Source organism: Cervus canadensis, chromosome 11, assembly GCF_019320065.1.
Source record: "Cervus canadensis isolate Bull #8, Minnesota chromosome 11, ASM1932006v1, whole genome shotgun sequence".
Taxonomy (NCBI): domain Eukaryota; kingdom Metazoa; phylum Chordata; class Mammalia; order Artiodactyla; family Cervidae; genus Cervus; species Cervus canadensis.
The window spans coordinates 25,878,746-25,906,508 of NC_057396.1; the positions used below are offsets into that span (position 1 = coordinate 25,878,746).

The window sequence follows — 27,763 nt, forward strand, 5'->3', positions numbered from 1 at the left end:
TGGAAGGCTGCGATGTCTGCTTTGGGGTACACGAGTTTAGGTAACGGCTCCCTCTCCCGAGGCCGCGAAGGGACCGCTCGGTCGCCCGCAGCCTGCACTGCCGCAGCCGGTGGGCGTGTGCGGGCTTGTATGTACACTGCGGCCGCCGACGCGCGTGTGTGCAGCCCTGAAGCCCAGCTGTGCAGGGTCCCACGGACCCGGCTTCCAACTGCAAACGGCCCCCGCCACCGCACACCAACCTCTCTCACTGCTTCATGGACTCCTCAGAAATCTTGATGCTCCTGGTTACGGAATCTGGCCAGGCTCTACCGTTGGGGCCAAGCCCTGATTCACCCTCCCGGGCACCCCTACTTCCTTTTTCCACCCAGGCCACCCCCTCACCCCCGACTCTCCATTTTCCCCCCTCTTGCAAGGGTTTCCTGTGTACTTCAGAATCCTGGAAGACTCCCTTAGGCTCGCCTCTGTCTTGAAGTGGGGGTGGATTAGCCCAGGGTAGGAGGTGCGTGGTCACAGCCAGGTCAGAGGGCTTTTCCCCAGAACCTCTGGAGTTACAAGGGAGCTTGTCTCCCGAGCCTCAGTTGGTAAAGAACCCACCAGCCAACTCAGGAGAAGCTAGAGACACAGATTCAATCCCTGAGTCGGGAAGATCCCCTGCAGTAGGAAATGGCAACCCGCTCCAGTATTCTTGCCAGGAGAATTCCACGGACAGAGGAACCTGGTGGGCTACAGTTCATGGGGTCACAAAGAGTCCTGAGGTGACTGAGCGCACACTCTCCCACGCATGCACCCATGCACAGTGCTATTCCCGATGGTTTAGTAACTCATGTCTGCTCTCCTCCTCAGGCCCCCTACCAACCATTCCGGCCCCCTCCCTCCACCGCAGGTCCTGTCTGCATTCCTGCCCCTCCATCCTTTGCCTGTCTGCACACTGGTTCACACTTGGAAACCTGCTTCCACTTCATGGCCTGACCCCTGCTACATACAGCCCCCTGCCACCCACCTTCTTGACTTGAGGGTTCTTGGTGGGATTCAGAGATCATGGACCCCTTGAGGTTGTATGGGAAATGCTGGATGTCTATGTGTTTTTTTCTTTTTCTTTTTTTCCTGGGAGAAAGATTCGGTATAGCTGTGATAGTGGTACAGTGGCTCTGGAGTTAGACACTGGGGAATCAAGTCCCAGCTCCAGCGTTTATTGTTGGATGACCTTGAGCAAGTTATACAATCTTCTGCAGAAGCCTCATCTGTAATATGACGAAAGTGATGATATTTACCTCATGAAATTGTTAAGGGCAATGCCACCCTTATACCTGGGCAACAGGGGCCTCAGCCCTGGGCTACTGAGTTTGGAGGGTCTCACTCTGGCCCTCCTTTGATCACACACCCTCCTCCTCACTGGAAAAGTGGTTCCTGGAACAGGAGGGAAGGGTAACCATACACTTCATCTTCTAGACCATGCTCCAGACATCTGGGATCATGGAATTCTCTGTTCAAATGACCTAATTCTGAGCAGGCCTCTTCCCTGGGCCCATCCTCTCAGGAGGTGCCCCTGCAGAATGTGTACCCACAGGCCTGGGGAGAGGGCAAAGGGCAGCTGTTTGCAGAGGGTGGGAGTGGATGGAATTTGACATGCAGGTGGAACCTGACATCCAGGCACGCATCAGAGACCCTGTCCTCCAAGGATCAGGGAAGAGTGGGCCAGGGAATGGCTTTGGGGCCTGGCCTTAAAATTAAGACTAAGAAAAATCCATCAGAGACAGAAGATAATAGGTAAGTTTTCACACTTTGTTATCTTGATCGGTAACTTATATTTAGACATATATGTAATTTCCATTTGTGTGCTCACCCCAAGCATCACAGACATCAGATGTAGACCTATGGAGACTGGATGAGATGTTGTTGTTTATCCTTTAGTCTCTAAGTTGTGACTGACTGTTCTGCAACCCCATGGACTATAGCCCACCAGGCTCCTCTGTCCAGGGTTTCCCAGGCAAGAATACTGGAGTGGGTTGCCATTTCCTCCTCTAGGGATCTTCCTGACCCAGGGATTGAACCTGCATCTCCTGCTTGGCAGGTGGATTCTTTACCACTGAGCCACCAGGGAAGACCTGGATGAGATATTATCACATGTAAAAGTGCTAATAGAGTTCTAGGCATAGGGTCAGCTCCCAGTACATTTTAGTTCTTGCTATTCTCAAAGAGGTCTGGGTCCCTAAAAAGTCTAAGCCTCTTTCTGTCTCCAAGTTTGCACGTTCACCCCGTCCTTTGCCAGGAGGTCCCAGACACTAGATCCACAGGGCCAGGCATCGACGCTGCTCAATTTATTTTTACAGCAGAGGTCATGTTTCTCAGGAGCTGGAGCCTGGGGTGAGTCAGGAGGTAAGCCAAAGGGAAGGGAACGTGACCCCTGCCCAGAGAAGGGGGATGGGAGGGGACAGAGCTCCCTGGGTAGCTCTAGATCCTGGTGACCCGAAAATGTGCCAGTTTCCTCCATGCCCTCCACCTTCTCAGCTGCATCTCTGCTCACCAATTCTTAGAGCCAGAAGGGTGTTTAGGAAACCCATATGCCTCCCAAATGAAAAAACAGGCTCAGAGAGGTAAGATGTGTGGGCCAAGGTCACAGAGAAAGTGATTCCTCAAGTCAGAATTAGAACCTACCCCATTATTTGATTCCCTCCCTCCACACCCCCAGCTCTCCTCTAAAGAACATCAGGAGGGCTCCACAACTGGTCAGAAAAAGTGTTTGAGAGATGCATTAGCGGCTAAAGGAATTCTACATTTAAAGAGCACTTTCCTCAAAAATTCTCAAAACCCTAGTCCATCGATTGATCCATCCAGGGATGCCAGGGGAGAGGGCAAACAAAGGTCAGAACTCCTCTGTACAACCTTTAGAAAACTACTTCTTTGCGGAGCCCTCCCTGACATAAACCCCCTTCATCCAACTCAAGAGCCCCAGTCTGCGTTCGGGGAGGGGGATGGGCAGGTACCTTGGCTCTTTTTCCTCCTCCTCCTCCTCCTCCTCCTGTTGGAAGTCCCTTGATGGAGGGATGGCAGTTGGGACACAGCCCCCAGCTGCACCCAGCAGGCTGGATTCCTGAGGGTGGGCTCCTGCACACTAGGGTCTTGGGCGGTCTGGCTCAGAAACACCCTGAAGAGCAAGTTTTCAAGGAGGCATAGAGGGATTGGGCGCTGGGCCAAGGAGCTGTCAGGGAGCTGTTATCAGGTGGGAGGAGATAGGGCCTAGATTTAAGGGGAAAGGATTTTTTTTTTCCTAGGGGGTGGGGGTGGGACGAGGGAGGGTTCAAGCGGTTCTTTGAAGCAGTTAGTCCAACAGCCCTCTCTGAGACAGGCGAGCCTCTCGGTTCCGGCGCTGGGCCTCCACCCCCGGCCTTTCCGGGAGCAAGATGGGCGCTAGGAAGGGGCGCAAGCAGGAGATGAGGGTCAGAGTGTCAGAGTGTGGTGGGGACGTGGCCCGGGCAGGAATGGGGGCAGAGCTCTGGCTCACAGCCTTCCAGGGAGATGCTCTTACCCGGGAAGGCGCGCACCCCTGGGCGCAGTCCCACCTTCCACGCTGTGGCGGGGCGGCGGGGGGGGCGGGTATTAGAGGAGTGGCATTGGGGGGGTGATGGAAGATTCCATCCCCTATCGGTTCTCAGAAAGCGAGCCAAGACCCCGGCAGGGGAGGAAGGGAGAGATCTGGTGAGGTCTCCAGAGCTATTTTAAGAGGAGTTCCTTCTAAGTAAGGAGAGCCTGGCAGGGAGCCGCGCCCCCCCACCCGCTCCCCTCTCGCCCTTGCCTGCCGCCTGCCTCCCCCGCTCCCCCACAAGCCCTCGCGGCTCCTGTCCGGGCACTGCAGGTAACGGGGCTGGAGGGCAACCCTGCTGACTCGGCTCTTAGAGGCAGAGGACGAGGGGCTCTGCAGGGAGCCCCCCAAGCCCCCCACCTCACAGCCTCTCCCACCAACCTTGGGCCACTTGCATCAACACCCCAGAGCTTATAACCCGGTTATAAACAGAGCCCCAACGTCAGGACCGCGGGACTGCAGGAGCCAGGAAGCTCTGCATGAACTTCAAGCTGAACGCCCCCCAATCCTTCTGCCCCTGGGGCTGGGGTTGTGCGGATGTGACCTGGACAGACGTTTGGGAACGTCTTTCTAGTGTACCTCGGTCTATTCGCTGCCCACCCGCACTCACCATTCCTGCCCCCACCCCCAGCCCGGTGCCTGCTTGCCCCAGCCACAGTCTCAGCATAGGCTGAAGATTGGCAGGTGCTGAGGGGGTTAACCCGACAGCGTGTACCTAACCAACCCGCAGGCACGGGCTCAGCAGTCCAGCAAGGAACCAGTACTGGCCACCTTGCCTGCTGTTCCCCAGCCCACCAGGCATCTGAGTTGGGGTGGAGATAAACACCTCCTGAACCCTCCTCAGGCATCTCCACTTTCTAAGGGTTCTGGGTACTGGCAGGTAGGCAGCCACCTCCTCCATCCCTCCCTTCCTCTTTTTCTGTTTTCTGCCAGGTTCTTTCCAAACATCCTCTCAGGCAAAGGGGTGGGGGGTGGGGAGCCCCAGACAGATGAGCTCATTGGGAGGAGGAGGGCAGAGAGAGGAGGAAGCTGAAATATCCTGACCAGAGAGATGCTCACCGGACTGTCCTAAGCTGGAGAGGGGTGTGTGCCCCCTTCCAGGACCAGGCTCTGCTTCCCTCACTGCAACTCAGAGATGGGGTGAGTCCTGGGCATCCCTTTATTCTGGGCCACTTTGGGGTGGGGTGTGAAGCCCCACAGCAGGGTCTCTGCCATCCTGCCCGGCACCCCAGAGCTGTGTTTACCTCTCTGCTTCATGGGTTACCATGCCTCCTCACTGCCTTCCCATCAAGGGAGGATGGGGCCTCTGGAGGGCTGGGGGTCGGAGGCATCGGGAAGGTGGTCATTGATCGCAAGGGGACTGCCTTGTCAACTGAATGGCCAGATGTCCTCCCAGAACCCTAGACCCGGTCCTGCCGCTGAGCTGGGCACTGGGACAGATTGACCAAGCCAGAAGCATAAAATGGAACAGAGCACCAGGCAAGCCTCCCTGGATGTTCTGGTCCCATCCGCTATGAACATCTTAGTGCAGGAGCAGTGGATCTTGTAAAGTGAGGGGAGAGGGAGGACGTGGAGTAGGAGAGGAGCTATGACAGGGGCAGAAGGTCAGGATTTGGCCGAGAGGAAGGGAAGCAGCATGGCAGTAGGGGAGCGTCTGCCCGGAGTGAAGGGTCACCTGGGGAAGTTGGAGTGAGACACAGGCAGAGGAGGTGGGGTAGTGATAGAAACTGGTCAGCAAGTGAAGAAGAGTTTTTATAGGTTTTCAGAAACCAAGAGAGGAGAGGGTGGCTGGCAAAGGCCAGAGCTGTTTGCACAGAGCTGTGGGGTCAAGGGCCAGGCCAGGCAGGGTGGGATGTTTGGGGCCCAGTGGGAAGGCTTTGCCTCTGCTTCCAAACACTTTTGCCCACCTCTTGTTGTCCACGGTCATTTTGAGATTGGCTCCGAGTCACCCTTCCCCCACCCACTCCTAGGCCTCTGGGTTGCAAGAGGCTGGTCCACTGCCCTTTCACATAGTCTGATGTGATGGCTTTGGCATCACTCCACCCTGGGTTTGAATTCTTTGCTAGTATTTTCTAGCTGTGTCACCTTGAGTGTATGCATACTTAGTATAACAGAACCTTGATCTCTTTATCTGTAAAAGTGAGAAAATAATGCATACTGGGGGAGTTGTCCTGAGGATAAAGTCAGCTGATGCACACAGAATGCTGAGCTCAGGGCCAGGCACAGAGTAGATACTCAGTACAAAGTGATCATCCTTATTAGCCTAGCCAACTGTCACTCATCCCCCCAACCAACCTGGCCCCACCTTCCAAGCCCTCTGAGGCTGGATATGAACCCACCCTGGCTTCTCCAGTGGCTCAGTGGTAAAGAATCCGCCTGTAATGCAGGAGACATGCAGGTTTGATCCCTGGGTTGGGAAGATCCCTTGGAAGAGGTCATGGCAACCCACTCCAGTATTCCTGCCTGGAGAATCCCTTGGACAGAGGAGCCTGATGGGCTACAGTCCATAGGGTCGCAAAGAGTTGGAGTGACTGAGCATGCATGCCTGAACCCACCCATGCCCACAGTCCTTCCCAACAGCATCAGCTCCTGTGAGAGCCCACATGGTATGCATTTGAGCATGCTATGAGACAAGGATGGGGAGGCTGAAGACTTCAGCAAAGTTGGGAGGACAAAGGGAGGCGGTGGAAAGGATGGTTACCATTTTCTGCAGTTTTGCTTGAAGGACAGGGGATACTCTGCCCCTGCTGGAGGACCAAGCATGCAAGTTAGGCTTGGTGTGATCTTTGGAAGGAAGCTCCTGAGGCTTCCTAGCTCCAAATTTCCACCCTCTCCCAGCCTATTTCACACTGTGAATAGGGGTTTGCCACCTGCCCTCTCCCCACCATTGCTAAGTCAAGTAAAGATGACCAGGGCAGGCGGGTAGAAGGATGCAGAGGCAGCCTGGGGTAGAGCGTGACTGAGGAACACAGCAGCCAGACAGGAATTTGCCCTTGCATGTGTCCTGTTCATCTTCAGCCAAGCAAGAGTTAATCCCACATTTGTCATTTGAATCCTAAGATGACAGTGGCAGAGGGTAATTGCCAGTAAGTTTAGACAGCATCTAAAAGTATGCCCTAATATATGCATCTTCTGGACAACACCCCCAAGCTAGGCTTGAAGACCTTCCGGGGTGGCGATCTCATTACCTGAAAGAAACTCAACCCTCTGCACAGCTCTGACTTACGCTAGATCTGTACCCACCTCTGTCCACCAGCTCTAATGTTTCACCCTGGGACAGAACAGGACAAGGCTAATCCCTCTCCCCTGGGGCCACAGCCCTGACCACTTTTGGCCGTCAGCTGTGACGTACATTTCTCCTGCGAGCGGAACGCACCCTCTTCATTTGTCCATTTGCCCACAGGGGGCTCTCAATCTGTTGAGGCAAACAGTTCTTAGTCCTCACGCCACCTGTTCACAGGGAATTTGTCACGGCTGAGAAGCAGAGGCAGCTACGGTCAGGACAAAGGTGATTTGCCAATAAGGCAAAAGGGAAAGTCCCTCCCACGGAAGCAGAGCATCCAGTGTCCACTTGCCCCCCTTCTCTAGCACCTCATGGACCCTCAAGGTCATGATGGCCAGAGAAAAGAAGCTGCTTTGTGAGGCTTCCCACTACTAGCCTAGTGGAAGCATTCAACTCATCCAGTCCCACCACCTCCATCCCACAGTCTTTCTCTCTTTCCTAGACAGAGACGTCCTTGGCCCCACAGAGGAGCAGGGTTCGAGGCTAGACTAACCTGTTTTGGCACAAGTTTATGTGCCGTGTCAAGATGCCAGGATCTAGTTCTAAGATGAGCTTCCTTCCCCATCACCCTCTGGGACCCTCAATCACTGGGTGACTGGAGCCTGGGCTAAAAGGTGGTTGGAGCCTTGCACATCAGCATCGTAGCAGGCAGGAGTGACTAGAAACTGGCAGGCATCAGGGTGAGGTCTGTGCAGGACAACGCCACTAGGGCATCTGAGAAGCATGCCTGCAGAGCCCAGCCAGCATGGACCTTCTGAGGCCCCGAAATGCCAAAGGAGGAGGAGGGCAGGAGACCTAGTGGGGGCCCATGCTCCTCCATCCGGCTGCCCAGCCCACATTTCACCAGGCCCTGCTCCTGCTTCCTCTCACCTAAAGGTTTCTAGATACCACCCCCACCCTGCAAGATGGAAGGAAGACAAGCGGTCTAAGAGGGACTGGACACACACCAGCCTGAGGAAAGTCACTCTACTGGGGTGTAGAAGAAGACCCAGAAAGGCAACTAAAGCCAAGCTCTGTCAATAGCCTACTGTGTGACTTTGGGAGAATTACCTGCCCTTCTTGAACCTCAGCTTTAAAAACTGCACACTGACAAGAAGCATGGGGCCTCTTGTGCAATTCAAGCCCTCTGGGGAGGGGCAGGCAGGCGCCTGGGCCAGTGTGGGCTGCTGTGCGGAGCTGTGCCAAGCGCCAGGCCCAGATGAGGTGTGGGCTGTGGGAAGAACAGGCGGCCTGGAGCCTGCTGGGAGACCCTGGATTGTCCTAGACTCATCAAGTGGCCTTAAGCAAGTCACTTCCCCAATCTGGTCCTCAGTTTCCCCTTCAGGATAATCAGGAGACTTGGTCAAGTAGTCCCTAGGACCCGTCTGATATAAAGATCTACTCCCTCCCCACCTCTGCCATTCTTCTGGCCTCTGAAACCGGTCCTAGAGACTCAGGCCCAGCACATAGACTCCTGTTCCATGGCAACTGGCTGTGGGCAGGCTGATGGCCTGAGCCACACGGAGGCTCCGGTGGGAAGCCAAGGAACAGTGGGGATGGGGAGGCTCCTCGGCTTGGGGCCACGGGAGGCTGGTGAGCAATTCTGAACACCCGGGTGGGAGCTAGCCTTTGCCTGACACAGCAGTGCCTTCAGCAATCAGAAACAAACCTCCCCCCAGGGCCCAAAACATCAATTTAGGGCAGACACCTGAGCCAAACCCAGCCCTCCCAGAAGCCAGTTGTTACTGTTTAGTCTCTAAGTCATGTCCAACTCCTTGTGACCTCATGGACTGTAGCCCACCAGGCTCTCTGTCCATGGGATTTTCCAGGCAAGAACACTGGAGTGGGTTGCCATTTCCCCTTCCAGAGGATCTTCCCGACCCAGGGATCAAACACACTCCTGCATTGGTGGGCGGGTTCTTTACAGCTGAGCCACAAGGGAAGACTCCCACAAGCCAGGCCCAGCTCTGAGGTGTCCTCCAAGGCTCTGGTGGAAAAGCCCTGGGCTGAGTTAGATGCTGTGTCCACCCAGAAGGAACCAGCCAGAACCCTAGCACCTTCTACTCCTGAGTCCACGTCACCTGCGTCAGTTTCCCTGTTAGGTAAAGAAGCATCCTGTCTAACATCAGGTCCTTGGAAGGACTCAGGGTCTCCAAGGACAGACATCCTTTTAAACTAAGGTAGCTTCAGTTCTATCAAATACCAGACACCTCTGCTTAAGGCTGTCACCTTCTGTCTGGCTTCTTTCTTGGGGAGCAGCTGCCAGCATTAGGACTATGAGTGTTAGGATCCTCCTGGAATATTCTAAAATGCATCTGACCACTCACCACTGGTGAAGGTCTCTGGATTACCGGGGAGCAGGCAGAAATGAGAAAGAAACCAAGAAAAAAACAGGAACCAACCACTTCAGCATTCCCTTGACATTCAGAAAGTTGAGGCTTTTCTTATTTGGTAAGCTTCCTAGGCAAGGGGTTGTGTGTGTCTGTGTGTGTCTGTGCGTAAGAGAGAGAAAAATGCAAAGAGAAACATAATAACAGGAGGCAAGAGAGAAAAAGACTGTATGTGTCTAGGGGAAGCAGAACCCCTGGGCCAGGCGGTTGCTTTCGGTCCTAAATTGAGGGCTGACTTATCAATGCATCACTAGGATACAGCAGTTCGCAGGTGGGACATGAGCAACCTGATTCCTCCCCGCAGCCACCCTCATCCGTGAAGTTGCATGAGGGCAGACTCTGCACCAGCTGTTGTCTTATTTTCCTTGAGCCTGAAGCAGATGAAAGAGATGTCTGCCTAGTCAGATGCAGCTTAGCAACAGGGAGCAGGAAGGATGGCCCATCCATCCTCAGAAAGAGTAGACAGCACCGGCATGACAGTCAGCCTTGGGGGCTTGAAGTGTTGTTGTCATCCAGAAATAACCAAGAGCCCTCCAAGAAGTGGGTGTTTAGCCACCCTGTCCCCAGGGTGCTTTCAAGGTGGATGGAGTCTGCCAGGATTCTGGGAAGGCCACGAGGGGAAAAGAGGAAACATCTGACAACAAAAGGGGAGCAGAACGACCTCATCCTTGATGGGGACCTGGCAGCGTCAGTGACGTCACCAGGAAAGGAGTAACAGGGGCCCCGTGACGGTCCTGGCACTGCTTCAACTTGCCCCACCCCCTGAAAAAAGTCACACTCGAGGGAGGTTCAGGGGAGACCGTCTGTTTATTGCAGCCAATACATCCAAGCAAGGAGACACACTGCGGAAGAAACTCAGTCTGCTCCCAAAAGCAGACGCCTCACAGCGGTTGGGTCACAGAGGACAACCTGAGTTTCTCTCCCCACCACCTCTTCCATCACCACATAGCACATCAGTCCTAGAAAATGCATGAGTAGCTGTGTTTTCCCCTCCAAGTGCACAAACAGCCATGAGAACATTCCATAATTTGCCTTTGGTGAATCAACTCAAAACATTGAGAAATGATTGTTTTCCGCCCCAACCCAATGTAACTTTTGGGGTGGATGTAGTGAGATGTCCTATATTTGTATATATAATATATCTCTACCTATATATAGACTATGTACAAATGCATCAGCAAGCTTCAATAAAGGACAACATCAGCAAGAGGCACAGCAAAAGACACAGGCTGTCTATCCTTAAGACACAGATAGGAAGAAAAATCTCTTGATTCATCACCTGTTCCAATTGCATCAAGCCATTCCTATGGCCTGGGACTATCTTTTTTGGACCTAGCCAGTATTTTCATTTGTCCATCTGCTTAACCTGACCTTGCAAATACTTACCAGCCCGGCCTCACCAAGGAGATTCACAAGGAGAAATATGGATCCAGCTTCTCCTTTTTATAAATTGAGAATAAACTGTGATTAGCCCGGAGCCAGGGGGCAGACAGCTATTTCCAAAACCAGTTCCAAGGCACCTCAAGGCATTTCAGTCCTGAAAAAGTGTGCTCTGTTCTTCATAAGCTAAATCCCATGGGTTGGCCAGCCCATCTCTCTTTACAGGGACCCTTAATTAGGAGAAAGAGACAGGTAGGGGGTTCCGAGAGAGCAGGAGAGGCAGGAGCAGTTGAGAAAACCAGCGGAGTGCAGTGATGGGAATGTACAGCCAGAAGTAGGGCTTGAGCCCCATGGTGCAGGAGGAGGTACACACTAGAAAGCAGGATGCCGAGGGGACATCTCACCGGTCTCCCACCTCTACTCACAGAAGCCCCGTTTTGTTCCCAACCTCATTGCCTTGGGGGAGGTAGCTCCATGAGGCCTCTGGAAGAGACTCTTAAGAGGCTTGGGAAGAAAGAGCATATGAAGATGGGCACCTGGGACAAAGGTGGTTCCTGGTCCCTCCCCATCAGCTCGGGTGTCTGAGGCCCCTGGAGAGGCACTGCTCTCCCTAGGACCCTCCAGGTCAGGGCAGAGAAAGGAAGGAACCTGAAAGTCTCAGGCTTCTTTTATAGAGAGTAGAATTTCTTAGAATAAACCTAGGGAATCTTGCAAATAATTCCCCTAAATGTTATGAAAAAGAAGAATTCCCAGCATCTGCACAGATCCTTCCTCATCCTGGAAGAGGAGAGCACTTAAGAAGTTGCCCAAAAAAGCGAAATCTGCAAGGGGCAGACATGTTATTACAACCACCCTTGATCTCGGCTGGAGATCAAGGTGCCCACCACCCACCTCTCCCCTCTCGGCTGGTTGGCTTCAAGGATGGGCAATGTCCAGCCACCCCAGGCATCCTGGGGGCTTAGCCCACCCCCCATTGGCAGTGTGTTGATTGGCAGTTAGGTACTGATGACTTAGGATTTCCAAATGAGCCGGACTCATCCCACCTTGGAGCTCTCAGGCTGTGGCCCATCCCCCGCTCTGTGCGCACTCCGCCTGGCCTCTCACCCTCTTCCCTATTGTATCCTCCCTTTTTCCTTCCTTTCTTCCCTTCCCAGGGCCCAGATTCTGGAATCTCTTCCTTCTTCTCCTACCCCAGCCCTGGAAGCAGTAGCTGCAGAGGTGGAATTAGATGCACCAAAAAAAAAAAAAAAAAATCTTGGTTCCCCACAGTGCTGACCTAGCGGTTCCCAGCTCTGTTATGGCTTTGTGTACATCCCCAGCACCTGGCCCAGTGCCTGGCACATAGGAGATGCTCAATAAATGGATGATGAGTTGAAGTGAATTAAAGTGAATCGTCCATATTCTATTGCTCTCTCCCCTTTGCTGGGCAGAGGCAGAGAATGGTCCTAGAGGCTGCTGGAGTCCTGTCTCCACCCCATTTACCCAGACTCGGGTTCTGGGGTCCTGGGCACTGACTCCCTGAACCTGAGCAGGGCCTGAGCTCTGAGAAAGATTGGGAAGCACTGCAGAGGGTCCGTCTGGGGCAGGGTGGGGCATTCCGCCAGCTCTGCCCTCCCACTGCCATCACCCCTTCCCAGCCTCAGTCACAGCCGGAGGGCTGGGCTCCCAAGAGGTGAGCGGGGCTGGAGGAGCCCGACTCCCTCTCCTCATCTCTTCCACAAACTGTAGCTCTGTTGATTCAAACTGGAAACTGAGAAACCCAAGGAGAAGCAGGGCCCCTGGTTTCTGTGACTCTGACCCTCAGTCTCTTGGTCTGTAGTATGAGTGACTAGGCTAGTTGATCTCCGAGGGCCTTCCAAGGCAGTTTCTCTCTTTCATCCTCTCCTGAGGTTTAAGCAATTCCCTCTCCGTGTGAGTAAAATGGCAGTGAAAGTTGGCTCCCCACAAATGCTACTCTGCTCTCTCCACAGAGAGAAATCGTCCAGGCGGGGGAGGGTGTAACATGGCTCCAGATGTGACATGGCCACAGGGTCTCAGAGGCTTCCCTCGGGGCCAAAAGCCAGATGAAACCCTGCTGAGGGTCACGGGGAATGTTTGAGCAGAAGCCCTCCGCTCTGCACACCAGCTCCTCCGACGTGGCTCCCACCCGCTCCCTCCTCCTCTCCACACCAGAGGCGGCTCCTGGCCCCGTGAGAGCCGCCACCCTGGGCGAGAAGGCAGTTGACCGGGAACTCCATGCCACAACAGAGCCCCCAGCCCCTTGTCTGTCTCCGCTAACTTTGAACTTCATCTCCTGTTAGTGGGTAACTGTGGTGAAAAGGGGCCACCAGCAGACAGACGCGACCCCGGCCCCACGGCCTCGCTCAGCAGTACTTTTCTCTCGCTTGGCAGCCAGTGGAGCCCCGGGGCGTCTGTGGAAGCAAACGAGGGGGGGAAGGGCGAGGAGTAGAGCTCTGCCGGCCAAGGCTTGTCTCTGGCTGCCTCCAGCCCCGGCTCCCGTTCCTTCCACACCCAGGAAACGCACAGGTTTCCTTCAACAAGCCCCCAAGTTCCAGGAAGCCGTCACGACCCCCGTGACGAGGCCGCCCGGGGCCTCGCGCCCGCCGCCTCGGAGGGGCAGCCCCAGGGCCCTGTCCCACCTTCAGGCCCCCCTGAAGCCACCGCCAGATCAGCCCACGCCCTGGGCAGGCTGCACAGCGGGCGCCTGCCCTCTCTCCGCGCCCCTCCCGCAGGCCTCCTGCCTCCTCTCAGGGGCCGGCAGTTTTCACCCCGCTTCTCCTTCCCCCCGCCCCCCACCCAGGGCCCACACTTCCCAGACGCCCGGCAGGTTTCTCAAGTCACAGAGAGGTGGGTCGCTCTTGGTGCAGGGGACAGGGAGGAGGGGCTCAGGAGGAGGCCCCCGGCGGGCCCTGGGTCCGAGCTCGCGGGAGGCACACCGAGAGAGGGCGGGCGGGAGGGCGGGAGCGCGCGCGGGCGGGGGCCGCGGGCCGCCCGCCGTTACTTGGCGTCGTCCGCGTTGCCCTCCCCGTCGGTCTTGCCCTCCTCCTCCGTCTTCAGGTCGTCCGTGCTCAGCTTCTGCTCTTTTTTCCTCCTCACGCACTTCACCACCATCAGCACCAAGATGACCACAGCCAGAAAGCCTCCGACGGAGGCGCCCACGATCACGGCCACCGTGGAATCGCGCTCGGGGGGCTCTGGAGAAGAGCGGAGACAGACCCGCTGAGCGCTAGGGCTGGAGAAGGGAGCCCCGCCCGCTGGCCCCTGCTCCCTGCAGCGCGCGCGGGTGGTCCTGACTTCGCTCTCCTCTGGGAAAGCTAGGCAAAGCCAAAAATCAACCCAACCTCTCAGCGCCCCGCCCACCCCATAATCCCAGGGCACCTGAAATCCCCAGGGGTGGGCGGCCCCATACTGTATCCAAGAGGATGGGCTTTGAGGCCAATGGACCCAATCTGAGTCCCGATTGTACGGTTTTTCCTTTTTTTTTTTTTTTTTTTTTAACACTTCTTTAATAACACTTCTTTGCGACCTCATGGACTATACACTCCATGGAAATCTCCAGGCTAGAACACTGGAGTGGGTAGCCTTTCCCTTCTCCAGGGGATCTTCCCAACCCAGGGATCGAACCCAGGTCTCCTGCATTGCAGGCGGATTCTTTACCAGCTGAGCCACCAGGAAATTCAAAAGTAGGAAGTCAAGAAACACCTGGAGTAACAGGCAAATTTAGCCTTGGAGTACGGAATGAAGCAGGACAAAGGCTAATAGAGTTTTGCCAAGAGAACACACTGGTCATAGCAAACACCCTCTTCCAACAACACAAGAGAATACTCTACACATGGACATCACCAGATGGTCAACACCGAAATCAGACTGATTATATTCTTTGCAGCCAAAGATGGAGAAGCGCTATACAGTCAGCAAAAACAAGACTGGGAGCTGACTGTGGCTCAGATCATGAACTCCTTATTGCCAAATTCAGACTTAAATTGAAGAAAGTGGGGAAAACCACTATACCATTCAGGTATGACCTAAATCAAATCCCTTATGACTATACAGTGGAAGTGAGAAATAGATTTAAGGGACTAGATCTGATAGACAGAGTGCCTGATGAACTATGGATGGAGGTTCATGACATTGTACAGGAGACAGGGATCAAGACCATCCCCATGGAAAAGAAATGCAAAAAGGCACAATGGTTGTCTGAGGAGGCGTTACAAATAGCTGTGAAAAGAAGAGAAGCAAAAAGCAAAGGAGAAAAGGAAAGATATTCCCATTTGAATGCAGAGTTTCAAAGAATAGCAAGGAAACATAAGAAAGCCTTCCTCAGCAATCAAAGCAAAGAACTAGAGGAAAACAACAGAATGGGAAAGACTAGAGATCTCTTGAAGAAAATTAGAGATACCAAGGGAACATTTCATGCAAAGATGGGTTCGATAAAGGACAGAAATGGTATGGACCTAATAGAAGCAGAAGATATTAAGAAGAGGTGGCAAGAATACACAGAAGGACTGTACAAAAAAAGATCTTCATGACCCAGATAATCACGATGGTGTGATCACTCACCTAGAACCAGACATCCTGGGATGTGAAGTCAGGTGGGCCTTAGAAAGCGTCACTACAAACAAAGCTAGTGGAGGTGATGGAATTCCAGTTGAGCTATTTCAAATCCTAAAAGATAATGCTGTGAAAGTGCTGCACTCAATATGCCAGCAAATTTGGAAAACTCAGCAGTGGCCACAGGACTGGAAAAGGTCAGTTTTCATTCCAATCCCAAAGAAAGGCAATGCCAAAGAATGCTCAAACTACCGCACAATTGCACTGATCTCACATGCTAGTAAAGTAATGCTCAAAATTCTCCAAGCCAGGCTTCAGCAATATGTGAACCGTGAACTTCCAGATGTTCAAGCTGGTTTTAGAAAAGGCAGAGGAACCAGAGATCAAATTGCCAACATCTTCTGGATCGTTGAAAAAGCAAGAGAGTCCCAGAAAAACATCTACTTCTGCTTTATTGACTATGCCAAAGCCTTTGACTGTGTGGATCACAATAAACTGTGGAAAATTCTGAAAGAGATCGGAATACCAAACCACCTGACCTGCCTCTTGAGAATCCTATATGCAGGTCAAGAAGCAACAGTTAGAACTGGACATGGACCAATAGACTGGTTCCAAATAGGAAAAGGAGTATGTCAAGGCTATATATTGTCACCCTGCTTGTTTAACTTATGTGCAGAGTACATCATGAGAAACGCTGGGCTGGAAGAAGCAGAAGCTGGAATCAAGATTGCTGGGAGAAATATCAATAACCTCAGATATGCAGATGACACCACCCTTATGGCAGAAAGTGAAGAGGAACTAAAAAGCCTCTTGATGAAAGTGAAAGAGGAGAGTGAAAAAGTTAGCTTAAAGCTCCACATTCATAAAACTAAGATCATGGCATCTGGTCCCGTCACTTCATAGGAAATAGACGGGGAAACAGTGGAAACAGTGTCATTTTTTATTTTGGGGGGCTCCAAAATCACTGCAGATGGTGATTGCAGCCATGAAATTAAAAGACGCTTAGTCCTTGGAAGGAAAGTTATGACCAACCTAGATAGCATATTAAAAAGCAGAGACATTACATTGCCAACAAAGGTCTGTCTAGTCAAGGCTATGGTTTTTCCATTGGTCATGTATGGATCTGAGAGTTGGACTGTGAAGAAAGCTGAGGGCTGAAAAATTGATGCTTTTGAAGTGTGGTGTTGGAGAAGACTCTTGAGAGTCCCTTGGACTGCAAGGGATCCAACCAATCCATCCTAAAGGAGATCAGTCCTGGATGTTCATTGGAAGGACTGATGCTGAAGCTGAAACTCCAAATACTTTGGCCACCTTATGTGAAGAGTTGACTCACTGGAAAAGACCCTGACGCTGGGAGGGATTGGGGGCAGGAGGAGAAGGGAACGACAGAGGATGAGATGGCTGGATGGCATCACCAACTCGATGGACATAAGTTTGAGTGAAATCCAGGAGTTGGTGATGGACAGGGAGGCCTGGCATGCTGCGATTCATGGGGTCGCAGAGTCGGACATGACTGAGCAACTGAACTGAGTAACATTTCTCTTATTAAAAACTTCTCTTAACAAAAATTTTAATTTTTAAAAAGTAAAATATAGAAAAGCTGCAGCACTCCCATATACTCTTCACAGTTTGACCAATTAGTAACATTTTGGCAACACTAACAAATTTGCCAATTTGTTTTATAAATTTTTTATTCTATATTGGAGCATAGCCGATAAACAGTGTTGTACAGTTGTACAGTTTCATGTGAACATCGAAGGGACTCAGCCATACATGGACATGTATCTGTTCTCCCTGAAACTCCCCTCCCTTCCAGGCTGCCACATAACATGGAACAGAGTTCCATAGGCTCTACAGTAGGTCCTCACTGGTTATCCATTTTAAATATAGCAATGTCTGATCACACTATTTTTTAAAGTTCTTTTTAAATTAATTATTTATTTGCACCGAATCTCAATTGCTGCATGTAGGATCCTTAGTTGTGGCATGTGGGATCTTTAGCGGCAGCATGCAAAGTCTTAGTTATAGCATGTGTGATCTAGTTTCCTGACCAGGGACCGAACCCAAGCCCTCTGGACTGGGAGAGCAGAGTCTTAACCACGAACCACCAGGGAAGTCGCTGTACTATTTACTGTGTGACCTTAGGTACCTTACATAGCCTTGGTTTTCTCATCTGTAAAATGGGGATGAGTAAGGGTTGTATGAAGACGAAATGAGATAATGCATATAGAGAGTGTACCTGTACCTATAACTGAGACATAGTAAGTGTACAATAAATGAAAGCTGTTCTCAGGATTCTTAAGGTCATGATCATGATGGATAGCATCATCAGGACTCTCAGAGACACAGTCCTCAAGGAATGGAAGGAGTAGAACAGATGCCTTCCACCCAGCACACGCTGTGACTCCCACCCCTCCGGAGGGCACAGCCTCTCCCAAGGCGCCCACTAGCCCTGCTGGAGAGTAGTGGGCTGGGAACGGGCAGGCCCCCCCGCAGCCTCTCACCTTCCATGAGGACCTGCAGATAGATCTTGCCGTGGCCGCGGTGGCGGTCAGGCGGGTTCATGATGTAGCAGTTGTAGGTGCCCTCATCCTCCAGCTGCACTTTTCTCAGGGTGACTGACACGTCATACTTGCTGGGGTTCCCCGAGAACTCCACGCGGTCTCGGAACCTCTCCAGCTTCAGGTTAATGATCTTCATGCGGAACTGGAGAAACTGAGTGGGGGCGAAGGACAGGACGGGGTTGGGGGGGGCTGGATGAGTGAGGAGCTGCAAGGACAGCAGGACCCCCTCCTCCCCCCCCCTTTACCTGGAAGGGAGGCAGTCACCTCCAGATCTCTGCCGCCCTCGCAGGGCCACCCAGGTGTGACAACACACCTCTGCCGATGCCCTGGGGAGCAGGGTATACCCCACCAGGGTATGCCGCAGTCCTGGTCCAAGGCAGGGACAGGTGGTGGGAAAGGGGGGCTTCATGCTGTGGGGCTCCTGCCTCCTCCCCCATCCCCTACCACCATCCCAGGGCTCACCATCTCCTCGGAGCAGTTGTTACACTCCTGGTAAGTCCAGTTCAGGGAGAACTGTTTGTGGTTCACGGTGTAGCAGGAGTTGAAGGTGCAGGACAGGCGGGCATCAGAGCCATTGAGGACGTTGAGGGTGTTCGGTACTGTGACTTCCATGCTCCTCCCTGGTGGCACTGTGGACAAAGTCACACCCAGTGAGGATTCTGGCTGACGCTGCCGGGGAGGAGAGCAGAGCTCGGGCAGCTGGCTGAGTCCCTTGTGGCTGCAATTTGTCAGGGGGTGGGGTGGAGTGGGGAGGCAAAACTCATATGGGGTGCCTGATGTGGCCCTTGGAGAGAAGTGGGGGACAGGACAAAGCTGGGGTGAAGAGAGATCAAAGCATCCGTCAAGCCAGGGACAGACAGATGGCCTCAAGCCCTCCCTCTACCTGGCTGTCAAGACACCAAGGACTGTCATGATGCCACAGGACTGTCATGGCCACCTGATGGCTGAAGACCTTGGACAAGGCGCTGCATTGTGCTGGCCTAGGTTTCCCCTTCTTCCCACCGCTTCCAACCATCTCAGCAGAGCCCATGCCCTTCCCGCTGCAGCTGCAGTGTCTCCGGGGGCACGCAGCCTGGAGGACAGATGCAGAGGCCTCGTCCGCATACCCCAGGGCAGAGGAAAGCCTGTGCACTCAGCCCAGCCCAGCTCCCTCCTCTTCCCCAGGGTGGGGATGGCAGCTGAACAGAAGAACAAGCACAATTCAAAGGGATCAACCGATGGGTCTACAAGGACAGGAGTCCCTTTTGGAGACATCAGGCCTGGACTGCGAAATGCCAGTGGATGAATGGACTGGATGAATCAAACTGGAATCAAGACTGCTGTGAGAAGTATTAACAACTTCAGATATGCAGGTGACACCACACTTATGGCAGAAAATGAAGGGGAACTAAAGAGCCTCTTGATGAGGGTGAAAGAGGAGAGTGAAAAAGCTGGCTTAAAATTCAACATTCAAAAAACTCAGATCATGGCATATGATCCCATCACTTCATGGAAACAATATGGGGAAAAAAATGAAAAGTGGTAGATAATATTTTCTTGGGCTCCAAAATTACTGTGGACAGTGATTGCAGCCATGAAATTTTTTTTTAAAAAGCTTGCTCCTTGGAAGAAAAGCTATGACAAACCTAGACAGCATATTAAAAAGCAGAGACATCATTTTACTCACAAAGATCCATATAGTTAAGGCTATGGTTTTCCTGTAGTCATGTAGGGATGTGAGAGTTGGGCCATAAAGAAAACTAAGTGCCAAAGAACAGATGCTTTTGAACTGTGGTGCTGGAGAAGATTCTTGAGAGTCCCTTGGACAGCAAGCAGAGCAAACCAGTCCATCCTAAAGGAAATCAACCCTGCACAGTCATTGGAAGGACCGATGCTGAGGCTGAAGCTTCATTCCTTCGGCCACGTGGTGCGAAGAGCTGACTCATTGTAAAAGACCCTGATGCTGGGAAAGATTGAGGGCAGGAGAAGAGGATGACAGGATGAGACAGTTGGCTGGCATCATCAATTCAATGGACATGAGTTTGGGCAAACTGAGAGATAGTGAAGGACAGGGAAGCCTGGCATGCTGCAGTTCATGGGGTCACAAAGAGTCAGACAGGACTGAGTGACTAAACAGCAACATAGAGGAGAAACAGTAATACTAAGTATCAATCATCCATTCACCCATATACCAAATATTTACCAAACATTTCTAAATCACCTTCTCTGCCCCCCTAGACACTCAGTCTAAGTCCCAGGGTTATTGCTGTGATGGAAGCAGGCAGAGATGCCCTAACTGAGTTTGTATTCTAGGGAGGGGGACAGATGTTAACAGGGAAAAGATAATAATGTAACTTTAGTGATACACAGCAAGGGCTGTAAATAATATACGGTGCAGGGTGCTGTTTGACATCAAAAGTCAGGGAAGGCTTCCCCAAGGGGTGCCCTGTAGGTGACCCCCCACTCGAGTGAGGGAGTAAGAAGTTTTCAAATTTTGAAGGAATCTGGGGCAGGAGAACATCCAGAGGAAAGTTCCAGTGGTTGGAATGAGCATCACGGGTCTGGGGCACAACCCAGCAGGTGATCAAAGGGGCAGGTGGAGAGAGCTGAGGTCCCAGACTTAGGCAGGGACCAGGCTGCCATTCTTAAGATAGGAAGCCACTAGAGGGTGCCCAGGGAGCAGCTAGGAGGCACAGAGTTCCCACTAGACACGGTTCAATCCTAGCTCTGCCATCTATCAGCTGGGAGAACGTGGGCAGGTTCTTCCACCTTCTGAGCCTCAGGCACCTCCTGTGTAAAATGCACCGATGATACCTACCTGCTGGGGTTATTATAACAATTAAATAAGACAAAACATACAAACCAAAGGGGAGAGGAATTCCCTGACGGCCCAGTGCTTAGGACCCGCACTTCACTGCGGTGGCTGGGGGTTCAGCCCCTGGTTAGGGAACTTATGATCCCGCAAGCTGCACAGCATGGGCCCCCAAAAATTAAAAAATAAAGCAAAAGGTAGCCTTAAATTCTCCTCAAATTCTGCCCCATAGAAGGAAGGGCTTCCAGAGCACTCTTCTGGCAGGGGCGCCTTGGAGCCTGGCCCCTCGGGACAGCCCCTTGGCCTGGGATTTGGCACAGGGCACTCCTTCTGCAGAAGCTGTTTTTTGTGCCAAGCTGCGGAAGCCCCACCCCAGACGCAACCGCACTGCAGCCTGGAAGCAGGGATAGCAAAGTCCTTCCGCTCAGCTCATCCCTTGGGATGAGTGGCCAGGGCCCAGTAGGCAGCACTTAAGAACAAGGGATGCTCTGAAACCCTGGCCCCGGAGGTCAGGACCTAACGGTAGACAGCGGGGGCAGACAGGCGGCCCCACCTGCAAGGACAGGCTGCTAGGTGTGCTGAGGTGCACGTCAGGGGAATATAAACTGGGGAGGCTGAGCCCAGAAGAACAAAGCCCAGTTCTTACCTCCCCACTCACAGCGTTATGAAAGCACCGAGCTCGGTGCCAGGCTAGGAGGAGGTGTGCGGCAAATGCCATCTCCACCCCCGCTCTGCAGAGGCGGAGGAATCTGCAGGGAAGGAGCCTGGCAGGGCCTTGTCCTGAGCTTACCTCATATCCTAGGAACACCCTGCTTCTCTAGCACCTTCCCTGGGAAGGGTCTGCCCTTTCCCAGGGCTCCTGAGCCAAAGGAGCCTCCAAGTGACATTAGAAAGTAGGTCGGGTGAATCTGGGTGACCCATCCCTGCCTCTGTCCCGCCCCAGCCCACGACATCACTCCACACACAGAACTTGAACCCTACCAGGAACCCCCTCCATCTTGAAGAAGCTAGCACTCTTCGGGGAGGTCGGGACCCTGGGGAGCGAAGGGCCTTTTCTGGCCCGCAGGAGGGAGGCAGCCAGAGAGGTGCAATGCGGGTCCCTGCCGCATCTCTACCGCACGTCCGGCAGGAGGCACCAGGCGGACACGTGTGCCCTCTAGCGGCCAGAGAGGTCAACCGTCAATTCCCAACTGCAGAGGGAAACTCAGGAATTGTATCACAACAGATCCAGCTCCATCATTTTACCACCGAGGAAAGGGAGGCCTGAGAAAGACACACAGCGGATAGGGACAAGCCGGGGCCAGAGTCGTGGTCCCTGACTCCCTGTCCAGAGCCTACTTCCACCTGAGGTCTCCCAGGATCCCAGCTCAGGGCAAAGTCTTGACGTCCTTTCACCAATCCAGGCGCTCCTTTAAAGATGAGTAAATCATCATGCAACACAGGCAGAGCTCTGAGGAAACTTCCGGGCTCCTGATGAACTCTGCTGCTTCAGGAAAGTAGCAGAATCCACAGCTCAGGCCACAAAAGGACTTCATAATAATAACAACAAGGCACTTACCATGTGCCAGGCTCTGTTTTAACACCCTACAGATATCACCCTATGACCACCCCCTACTTTCCAGGTGAAGAAATGGAGCACAAGGAAGTTAAATGAATAGCCCAAGTTCACAGCTAGTAAGTGACAAAGCTAGATTGGAACCCAGGCCGCCAGGCTCCAGACAGAGAGGGTTGAGGGGTGGAGATTGCGTGAGGGTGTGGGTTTTGTTCCAAGGGGTCCCAGAGACCAGGCCACCTGCTGTCTGCAAGGCAGGTCCTGCGCCATAACTGTCAGCCCCCAGGCTGGCCAGAGGGGATTGGTCTTATTTAAAATGAACTTCCATTCAATAGGGGGCTTCCCAGGTGGTACTAGTCGTAAAGAACCCCCCTGCCAGTGCAGGAGATGTAAGAGATGTGGGTTCGATCCCTGGGTTTGGAAGATCCCCTGGAGGAGGGCATGGCTACCCACTCCAGCATTCTTGCCTGGAGAATCCCATGGACAGAGGAGCCTGGTGGGCTATAGGATCACAAAGAGTCTGACATGACTGATGCAACTTGGCACACGTGCACCATACAAGGGGAGCCCATCGTCTTCCTGGTCGTCCCATTTGGTACCAGGTCTGGAGCCTGGGTCTCCTGAATTTCAGCTCACAGAAAGGACATGATCAACAGGGGTAGAGTAAGGATGTGGCTTTTGAGCTTAGTTCCAAAACATTACCAGGGCCCAGGCCCGCTCATTTTCTCCTAGGCGCATCTGGGCACCATGGGCCCCATGTCATACAATGGCCCATCTTGCAGAGATCATGAACATTTGCTCATTACCTGTCAAACACTTTCCTACAGAGACTAGAATTGTCCTCATGCCTCCTTCCAGTCTATGAGGTAGATTACTTTTTTTCTTGGTTAAAACAAAACAAAAAAAAGGTTTGTCTAAGCAGAGAAATTACCTCCCACCCTTCTGGAGCAGGAAGATCCCCTGGAGAAGGAAATGGCAACCCAGTCCAGTATTCTTGCCTGGAAAATCCCATGGACAGAGGAGCCTGGTGAGCTACAGTCCATGGGGTCGCAAAGAGTCAGACACGACTGAGCGACTTCACTTTCTTCTGGAGCACACGGTCTCCTGCTACCCCTGACTCCCAGGTGAGCGTGACATGCAGTCCATCTCCTGGGCTGCCTTACCATTTAGACCCATCACCTCAGGGCTCCCCTCCCAGGCCAGGCCACCCCCATGCAGCCATGAGAGCCCTTGTCCTCATCACCCCACACCCCCAACCACCGCTGGCTCCCTGGTACTTTCAGGATCTCGTCGAGGCTCCTGGGCTTCCAAGCCCTTTACCATCCCAGCCTCATTTCCAGCTCCCAGCTCTCCACACTTCCTCCACTCCAGTGACTCCAGAGTTCTTGTGGTGGTTTAGTCGCTAAGTTACATCCAATTCTTGCGACCCCGTGGACTGTAGCTTCCTGGGCTCCTCTGTCCATGGGGTGCTTCAGGCAAGAATACTGGAGTGGGTTGCCATTCCCTTCTCCAGAGTTCTTACTTTTCTGAAAACACCACCTTCTTCCACTCCTCCATGCCTTTGCATGAGTTTTTGCTCCAGGTTGGGACGCTCATTCACCCTGCTGCACCTGAGCCCTCCTGCTTATCCTGCAGCCCCCAGCTAACAAGGCATCACTTCCCCAGTGCCTGAGCCTTCTCCCCAGCCTTCCAGACCAGGAGGCAGAGCAGTATCGTGGCCAAGACTGGCGCTCTCGTACCCTGCTCTGATCTTAGGCAAGATGGTCCACCTCCCAATACCTCAGCTTCCTAATCTGTAAAACGGGAGGCAACAATAGGCCCTACCTCCTAGGGCTGTTGTGAGGATTAAATACTAAAACATAAAACTCATGGCAGTGCCTGGTACATGGTCAGCCTCACCAAATGTTAGCTGCTGTTATTATCGCCATTGCTGTTGTTTCATAGCACATGTGATGTGGCATTGTTATTTATGTTCCCGAATCCCTCAGGAGACTCTGGGGAGCTGATTCTTATCCATCTTGACATTCCTGGTCCTAGAACAGTGAATGACACACAGTGGACACTCAATAAAGTCTGTAGGGGGAAGGGAAGGCCTTTTCCCCCATTTGTCCATGTACAGTGGGCTTGAGTGAGGACCAGACTCCACTTTCTAGGCCTTGCCTAACATGACCCAGGGGCTTCCCAGGTGGCTCAGTGCTAAAGAATCCACCTCCCAAGCACAGGTTCGATCCCTGGGTCGGGAACATCCAGTGGAGAAGGAAATGGCACCCCACTCCAGTATTCTTGCCTGGGAAAATCTCATAGACTGAGGAGACTGGTGGGCTACAGTGTGCACAAAAGAGTCGGACACAATTTAGTGACTAAACAATGACGACAACATAATCCAGACTTTGGTGACCAGTCCAGTGACTACAGAGCCAAGGGTCTAGACAGAAACTCTAGGAAAGATCAATCAGTTGGATTGCTTCTAATTGAGGACAAGTCTCACGTGCTTCTGCCATGGGTACCGCAGGTTGACCAGTTGTCCCCTGCCCCTTTGTCAGCTCTACAGTCATCCTCACAAACCCAGCCCTTGTCATAGCCCCGCCCTTATCACGTGTGGCACCCCCCCATCTCAGGGACTGTTGCTGCTACAGCCACCAAAGTTTCCTTGTCCACCTGACTCCTTGGCCTTGGAGTGCCAGAGCATGCCTCATCACAGCACCAACCAAGTTCAAGTTCAAGGGCCTCACTTTTGCATCCTCCCCCCATCCAGGTTTGCAGAAGCTTTAGCTTCCTCCCACCACCACCTCACAGCCCACACCCTGACTTCTTCACCCCAGACTCTATCTTCCCCTGAGCCACACCCTGGTTCAGGTCCCCCAGACACCCTCCCTTTCTTCACTTAGGGAAGGCTCTCCCTCCCACAGGAAGCTCTCTCTAATTCCCAGAAGAGATTGCCTGTCCTGCTTCCCCATCTCCTTACACACCCAGCTCCCCTCTTTTTGCCCGCACTTAAGATTCTTTAATCCAAATTATTGTTAGCCTGTGCTGTGCTTAGTTGCTCAGTTGTGTCTCACTCTTTGCAACCCCATGGACTGTAGCCCGCCAGGCTTCTCTGTCCATTGGATTTTCCAGGCAAGAATATTGGAGTAGGTTGCCATTTCCTCCTCCAGGGGATATTCCCAACCCACAGATCGAACTCAGGTCTCCCACACTGCAGGCGGATTCTTTACCATCTGAGCCACCAGGGTGGCCCAAGAACACTGGAGTGGATAGCCTATCCCTTCTCCACAGGATCTTTCTGACTCAGGGATCAAACCAGGGTCTAGTGCGTTGCAGGCTGGTTCTTTACCAGCTGAGCTAACAGAGAAGCCCATTTTTAGCATAGCAGTACCATTTCTCAAACATTGGGGGGCAGTAGAGTTCAGTGGTTAAGAATGGGCTGAAGTCAGACCACCAAGGGTTCAAATCTCAACTCCCTTTGAACTATTCCTGTGACCCTATTGGGCAAGTTACTTATCTGTGCCTGTTTCCTTATCTGTACCATGAGAATCACAGCATATCTACCCCACATGATTACCAATTGCCTCAGGACTAAACAAGATACGCAGTGCATGGGCATGTGAAAAGCATTCATAAAGGTTAACTATCATTGAGCACCTGCTATGTGCCAGACTCAAAAAACCCCAGGCAGTAGATATTCTTCAGTTCACCCAAGAAAGAGGTGAGTAACTTGGCAATAGTATGAAGTAAATGACAAAGGTGGCTTTAAACCCAGATGAAATCCAAAGCTCATGCTCTTTCTACCACCCGAGCTTCTGTAACACTCCTGCTCTGTTAATACATCCAATAATTCAGCAAAGCTCGTTTGCCTCATCGTGCAGGCTGCCAGGGGTCCTGTGCTGTCTCTGTTTAGCACTCCAGCCCAATAACCAGCATGTATGCCAAGTCGCTTCAGTCATGTCTGACTCTTTGTGACCCCATGGACTGTAGCCTGCCAGCTTCCTCTGCCCATGGGATTCTCCAGGCAAGAATACTGGAGTGGGTTGCCATGCCCTCCTCCAGGGGACCTTCCCCACCCAGGGACTGAACTCGCGTCTCATGTCTCCTGCATTGGCAGGAGGGTTCTTTACCACTAGCACCACCAATAGCCAGCACAGCATGCCAGAGAAGGAGAGAGAAAGAGGGTTAAAGAGAGGGAGTGAGAAAGAGACTGTGACAGGGAATATTCCCACTGACAGTCCTTGGACTGGATCCTCAATTGCTACGCCAGCAATGAGTAAGTTCAAAAGCAAGAGTGAAACTACCTAGAAAGCAGGTTTGCAAGTAACTCCCTCGCCCACCTACCCACCAGGAAGTCCATGAGTGGCCAGGTATGAAATTAGCGTTTGGATCTCTTGACAGTCTGCAAGGGGGGTGGTGGGGGCGGTGCTGGGCAGTTTGGAGACATGATCTAAAGGGCCACAACCACCCTCAGTCCATGAGTTGCTTTTTTTTTTTCTCCTGATCCCTTCACCTGACCCCTCCTCCACTCCATCTGGCCCAAGCCGGAGAGTTTCTTCATCAGTGCCTGCTTCAGCAGTTCTCATCCCAGTGCAGAGATCATTCCTCAAGCCTGCTTCCCACCTACGCCCCCACACACAGCAACAAATCAGTGGTACAGATTTACAGGAAGCCAGACCCAGACTCAACTTTCTGCCCCCTACTCCACCACCGAATCCTCTTTTCAATACCCTAAATCCACCAGATTCTGAAGATTCACAGACATTAAGTCCCAGATCATCTGTAGCAGCTGAAAGCAAAAATCCATGAAGAGGCTCTGCAGATCAACTTACCCCCTGCCCCCACCCACACATAGGTCCATTTCAGGGAAATCCACAGAAAAATCACCTCTCTTGACACCTCCAGGGAGCACTCAGATCCCCTGACCCAGCGTTTCTGTGACCAGATCACCCCAGCATTATGCAGTCCCCCAATCCCAGCACCTCTCTCCCCAAGGACACCAAGGGAAGCACAAGCAATGTCTTCTTTCCTGCCCCCGGCCCCCATCCTCCTCCTGTTGCAGCTGCACTTCTGGACCCCTCAGGAGCATGCAGATGTGCAGTCTGACTTACCCAAAGAGAAAAAGAGAGTGAGCCCCGTGAGACTGAAGGCAGGGCGAGGTAGCCAGGCATTTCTGTGCATTTTCAGACTGAGATGTTTGTCGGGTGGGCTAGGGGAGAGGGTGATTTGAGGGGCCGAGGGCTACGAGGGAGGAATGGTTAGATGCTAAAAAAAAAATGCACGGATGTACTTCAAAGACACATACAACATTAAGGAAGCTTTATTTCCATCTCTCTAATATGGCCGGCTTGTATGTTGCTGCTAAAAAGAGAGAGGGAGTGTGGAAGGGAGAGAGAAAAAAGTGGATGGAGTAAATTTTGTGGTTGGTGGATTTCGAAAAGCAGGTGGGAGGGCATAAAAAAGTCTTTCTGCAAAGAAAAAAGTCCCTCCAACAGCAGCACTAAAGTATGGCCTGCCTTTCTTCTTCACTGGAATGATTGTTGGGGTTTGAAAGTTGTTTGAGGAACCCATTTATCTCAAAGCTGCTGCGGGGTGAATTCTTTTTTGTCATTTAAAAACACCCAAAAAAGGAGATGATAATTTTTGTTTACTTGGAATGGGTTCAGGAAGTAGGCTGGGAGATTTTCAGGAAGTAAGAACTTCCTCAT

General features: G+C 52.5%; 1 protein-coding gene and 1 long non-coding RNA gene across 3 annotated transcripts in view; one reads left to right on the forward strand and one right to left on the reverse strand.

Moving 5' to 3' along the window:
* Positions 1 to 4,610: 4,610 nt before the first annotated feature.
* LOC122450214 overlaps positions 4,611 to 27,763 on the forward strand; it is a 28,527-nt gene continuing 5,374 nt past the window's right edge. Inside the window, exon 1 of one of the 2 annotated variants that reach the window (XR_006272082.1) lies at positions 4,611 to 4,720. This is a non-coding gene — a long non-coding RNA (uncharacterized LOC122450214). Of the gene's footprint in view, positions 4,721 to 26,338; positions 26,426 to 27,763 lie in introns of those variants that run through there. The other variant, XR_006272083.1, reaches the window with a different exon arrangement.
* Positions 10,021 to 27,429, reverse strand: SCN2B (sodium voltage-gated channel beta subunit 2). Its single transcript, XM_043482440.1, has 4 exons — positions 27,167 to 27,429; positions 18,190 to 18,356; positions 17,668 to 17,878; positions 10,021 to 13,806 (listed from the first exon to the last, which is right to left on the reverse strand). Exons 1-4 carry the CDS (start codon positions 27,234 to 27,236, stop codon positions 13,610 to 13,612), a joined length of 645 nt encoding a protein of 214 aa, XP_043338375.1. The 5' UTR covers positions 27,237 to 27,429; the 3' UTR covers positions 10,021 to 13,609.

Excerpts from the sequence above, each read along its gene's own strand:
- SCN2B (XM_043482440.1), bottom strand. The coding sequence starts at position 27,236 with ATGCACAGAAATGCCTGGCTACCTCGCCCTGCCTTCAGTCTCACGGGG. Across the intron at positions 17,879-18,189 it reads ACAACTGCTCCGAGGAGATG|TTTCTCCAGTTCCGCATGAA; the intron begins GTGAGCCCTGGG and ends GCCCCCACTCAG. Across the intron at positions 13,807-17,667 it reads TCTGCAGGTCCTCATGGAAG|AGCCCCCCGAGCGCGATTCC; the intron begins GTGAGAGGCTGC and ends GCTCTTCTCCAG.